The sequence below is a fragment of the Epinephelus moara genome, chromosome 22 (genome assembly GCF_006386435.1).
Source record: "Epinephelus moara isolate mb chromosome 22, YSFRI_EMoa_1.0, whole genome shotgun sequence".
In the NCBI taxonomy this organism is placed as follows: Eukaryota; Metazoa; Chordata; class Actinopteri; order Perciformes; family Serranidae; genus Epinephelus; species Epinephelus moara.
Genome location: NC_065527.1, coordinates 32,955,242 through 32,960,585, shown reverse-complemented (window position 1 = coordinate 32,960,585; position 5,344 = coordinate 32,955,242). Strand labels below are relative to the sequence as shown.

General features: G+C 43.2%; 1 protein-coding gene across 1 annotated transcript in view; it reads right to left on the bottom strand.

Moving 5' to 3' along the window:
* Positions 1–5,344, bottom strand: part of ptprda (protein tyrosine phosphatase receptor type Da) — a 153,528-nt gene that overhangs the window by 93,383 nt on the left and 54,801 nt on the right. Inside the window, exon 3 of the mRNA XM_050035235.1 lies at positions 1,839–2,124. Coding sequence (XP_049891192.1) covers positions 1,839–2,124 — 286 coding nt within the window. The remainder of the gene's footprint in view (positions 1–1,838; positions 2,125–5,344) is intronic.

Here is a 5,344-nt window from a genome sequence, read left to right as displayed (position 1 = left end):
TCCTGGAAGAGGGATCCCTCCTCAGTTGCTCTTCCTGAGGTTTCTACCGTTTTTTTCCCCCCGTTAAAAGGTTTTTTTGGGGGAGTTTTTCCTTATCCGCTGTGAGGGTCCTAAGGACAGAGGGATGTCGTATGCTGTAAAGCCCTGTGAGGCAAATTGTAATTTGTGATATTGGGCTTTATAAATAAAATTTATTGATTGATTGATTGACTTTGGCGGTGGGCAGCCGTCCTCCGCTTCACGTCCACCTTAATGTCGGACCACTTTTTTTTTTAATTCTGCGTGTGTACGCTTTTCTGACCCCACAGCATTGGCGGCCTCATACACACTCTCCCACTCACTCCTCTTGCATTTAGTATTGATGCCAGAGGACAACGTGCCAAAAAGTAAATTTTTCCGCGCCTCCACTTCAGTGAGTAGCGTCTCCAATTCGCATTCTGTGAAGTTTTTTTTTTTTCCCGTCTTACTCATTCTTTTGTTTTAGTTTGTTGATCATGCAGAGGGGGGAATCTCAAACATGTGCGCTCAATTCCACGTTGATTGGGATGCACAAAGGAAATGTGCTTGGATTCATGCGTATGCAGAGATCCATACAACTGGATGTTTTTGTGCGTACGACGTTTTCTGGATTTAAGCGTACGCCATGTTTCAGTAGGAAATCCACGCAAGTCTTTGTACATGAGGCCCCTGGTGTCTGATTGAGACAGTCCTTTATTTGTCAAAATGTGTAGCCACACCAGGCTAGTAAAAGAGACTGAGCTTTTAATTAAAGTTTTACAGTATTTGCATTCCTCTACTGCATAGACAGCCCAGTTTTATGAAAAGACCATCTTTCCAGTGGTTAAATACTTCTTTAATCATGTTATTTAAAAAAAAAAAAAAAAATCAGCTTCAGGTTCCTTCAGTAACTTGTTCCCACAGTTACTGTTTGGTAAAAATGCAGTAAATTTAGGCGTCAGGGTGGAGGAACCATGACAGATACAGTTTGGAAACCAGTGGGTTTAGACTGTTTCAGCACCCTCCTTAGCATAAAAAGACTGCTCAAGTCTTAACAAGAGAGGGCAAATTTGGTCACAATACAACTGTTTTCCAATCTTTGCATTGTTTTGTGGTTAGCTTCAGATTGGTTACACTTCTGTTTTTAATTTATGGGTTAGTTAACATTTTTTACAACAGCTGTCTTATATCAGAATGACATGTTGCATCACAAAGTGACAAAAACAGCAGAGCCAGTAATGTGATTGGAGTGTTGCTTTAAGGGTGTTTTCACATATAGTCTTTTTTAAACAAACCCAACTCAGTCCTCTTAAAGTGCACCAAAAAGTGGACTAACATAAAAGTGACTCAGTTATTTTGTATTCACATTGTCAATTAATTTAAAGGAGGTCTCAGTTCTCTTTCTGGTCAACTTAAGCACTGATGGGGCCTCAGTGATGTTTCAGTTCACACTATTCCTGTATCAACTGACAGTTTTTTTTTTTAGTTTGAGGTGGCACTACAGTGCAGTTATGAAGCCCCTCGCTTTCAGATGAACTTAAAATTGGAGGAAAAAAATCTTAGCGTTTCTGTGTGCTGTAGACTGTTGCCATTTAATATATTCTACATTCCAAATCTGGAGCTGCGCAGTATCTTCCGTGGACCAAACTACTCCTCGCTTCAGAGGGGTTTGAGTTCTCCTTGAGTTTTCACATATATGCAAAAAATGCTGAGTCACCATTCTGACTCCTCCTGGCTGAAAAGGACAAGTGTGAAACCACTCTAAATGAACTATCAAGCTCTACAAACTCACCACACACTCCATCTGAAAACAAAAGGATCAGAAACCAAAAGGTACCAACCTTAAACTCCAGTTCCATGGTGGTGACAGTCTCTCCAGGAGGGATCTGGGAGAGCTTCTGGATGTGGGTGTATAGGTTTCGGGCAGGGACTTCTGTGTTTCCACATGTTGCAGCCTCCAGCAGGGCCTCATGGATGAATATGTACTGATCCTCAGTCTGCACCATGTAATTCCTCTGAGCTCGCATGCATGTCACATGACCGTAAATGTCCACAGACTTTTCGTGTTTCATCCTCTCCAGCATTGCTTCGATCACAATGAAGCAGCCTGTTCGGCCCACGCCAGCACTGACAAAGCACAAAGGGAAAAGATGGGTGATACTATTGTAGCCTATATTGTTTAGCATTTTTTTGGATTCCCTCTTCCTGGTACCCTGGAAATCCAGAGTTCTCGCGAGAGCACAATTTGAATTTGCTCAGCGAGTCACTCTGGCAATCAGTAATGATGCTCATTACCCATGCCGTTGAAGCCGAGCTGCACCAATCACATTGGTTTATCTGATATAGGGGGGCCAGAGGCAAGCTAAACAGATGACGACAGCGCTGCAACGACGAAGTCCGGAATCAGTCAGTAAACATTGCAAGATGGCTACGGATGAACACCAGTTGTTTGAAACGGCTTTGGCCACTACAATGAACGAGTTAGACTTGGCTTTTTCTCTAAAAGAGGAACAGAAGATGGCGCTCGAATCTTTCCTTTGCAAGAAGGACATTTTTGCTGTTTTGCCGACCGGATACGGCAAGAGTCTAATCTACCAGTTAGCTCCGCTGGTAGCGCTCTGGATACGTCACCCCGTGTATTGTTCTGATTGGTCGTAGTGTTATCCAATTGCGTGCAGTGATATTTTCAAATGGATGCTTGGTGCCGCCCCTCGAGTTGGGCCATTTGCATTACTCATAGCCAGACCCTAAATCTTTCTAGATTTGGGTCTGGATTTCCAGGCTGGTCCATATTCAAACAAAATACATACAGTCAACTTATACTTAAAGTCACAACATTAACTGCATCTACTTGAAGAATTTGGCTCATACTCTGGTTATAAACTTAATCTACATAAAACCCAAACTCTAACCTTTAATCTGAAACCACTTGAAAACATTTATAGAACATGTAAATTTAATCTGGCAGATAGTATAATTAAATACCTTGGAGTAAAAATACCGAAAGATTTAACTACCATTTTTGACCATAGTTATACTTCTATAACAGCTGACATCAAGGCAGACTTAAGCTGCTGGTCCTTATTACCGACAAATATGTACAACCGGATAGACATAATTAAGATGAACGTGCTACCCCGTCTCCTGTATCTCTTCCAGTCGTTACCAATTGAGATACCACCAAAGCAATTTAATGAATGGAATAGGATGATATCTACTTTTATCTGGGCAAAACAAAGACCACAGATTAGATTTCAGACACTACAGTTGCCCAGAGATAAAGGCGGAAGGGCCCTACCCTGTTTGGAAGATTATTACAGAGCGGCACAGCTGCGCTTCCTGGTTGGTTGGTGTGATCCAGAGTGTGATGCAAAATGGAAGGAGTTAGAACAACATTTTATATGTGAACCTCTCCCATCTGTGTTGGGAGACAAAACCCTCTTGAAAAAGTACTTACCGGTAGATAAACTAAGTAATTGGATCGTAACCCCTCTAAACATATGGTACAAAATCCTCACGGAGGAAGGTGTTTTGTGTCACTGTGGACTTTAATGGAGAACTGTGGGTACATTAAAGCCCCTAGATCCGATCCTTCAGCCTGATTTCTGCCAGCCCTTTGTTTTTTACAAAACCTGCCATTGTGTTTTGCTGTAGATGACCCTGTCTGATGTACCGGTTTTGTGTGTATATTTATATGTCTGTGTTTTGTTTTTCACTGAAAAAATCAATAAAAATAAATAAAAAAAAAAGTCACAACATTAACAGTACAACCAGCACTCAAGTAACATTAAAACCACACACACAAAAAAATTAGAAAACAATTTGATAATGACAACTGTTAAAGTCTTGTATGTTACTCACAAGAAGCGTACACACTTTGTGCTATTTCCACCCAAGAGGGTTATAACTTCATTAAAATTTCGGCATGTGAGGTACATTCAGCTCGGTCTGGCAACTCAGGTGGTATCACACAATAACATGTCCGTGTGCAACAGTGGCGGTCTTTCAAAAAGGGGATACTGTAGCGAGGCAGTAACTTATGAAAGTAACATTTAATTGAAGCCGTTTTTGAACCACACTCATACCATAGAACCACAGCAAAACATACCTCAAAGATTTTCAGATGGGTTTAAACACCTGAACTGTGTCTACACCACCAGAGCTGATTTTCTCTCAAAATAAGTTTCCCTGAAAGGAGCAGCACCTTAAAGGAGCAATAAGCGAAATTCATCATTTCTAGATTGAAGGAATTAAAAAATTGCTATGTGAAGAACTAGAGGTGTAATTTCATCTGGAGTATAGCATGACCTCACACACCCTCTCTCTGTGTTGATCTCCAGCCCATTGTTTACGAGCCGGTCCGGCTGCGCGTTCATGTACGTTCATGTGAATCCCCACCTCCCCCTCCCCCCCTCCCGGAGCCCTTGGCCCTCCCTCCCTATAAAAGGCTACAGCCAGTGAGCAATGGCAGCACATATTTTCGAAATGAAATGGCAGAGAGCGGAACGAAACCGGGGCTAACCGGTGCTTCCTCCTCAGGCTCCACTTCAGTCAGCTGCCCCACAGATCCGCTTGCCTCTCCCACTTTAACCTCAATAAGAATCTGGAGCTAGCTGGGAGTGGCTGGCGAGGCGTTAGCCGCAGCATGACTGGAGGGAAGCACAGCCAGTTAGCCTTCGCTAGCTTCCCAACTAGCCCCGGCTCTCTGTTTGGATCCAACCGGAGCACCGAGCCCTGGTTTGTTATTCAGGTTAATGTGGGAAGAAGCAGCGGGTTTATCGGGCAGCTGAGTGAAGCTGGGTGAAGTGGAGGCTGCGGAGGAACCACGGGGATGGGTTAATGTCTGGAGCTTGAGTTATTAGCGGCTCGGTCCCAGCAATGGGTCAGGCGTTACGGTTGTGTTAAGTGAGTAAGTTAGCCCGGCAGCCCACTGCCTGTAGACCAAAACAAAGTGTGTCATGAGCCACTCCTCCCTCTACCTCTGCTCTACTAACTTTGCACTTGAAAGGATGCCCTTTCAATTAAGTTTTAACAGGTCTGATGCTACGGCTGTATCTAGGCTAACGGCTAACATGCTAACCACCTGACGTGCTGACGTATTGCGGTAAGCGAGTTGTGTCATTTCCGGTGTTTCTGTGACAGCGTCTCTGTACTGCTCTGGTGAATTCTGCTAGCCTGTTTTCTCACTACAGTTGCTTTAACGTCTACTTCAAGTCTTAACCCACACTGGTTCTGTTTAAGCACTTATAGCTCTCCTCCTTTCTACGACTTTCTCGCTAATGTCTTAGCTGTTGTTTGCACATTACTAGCCTTTGTAGCTACATTAGCTTTACAGTTAGCGATGGCT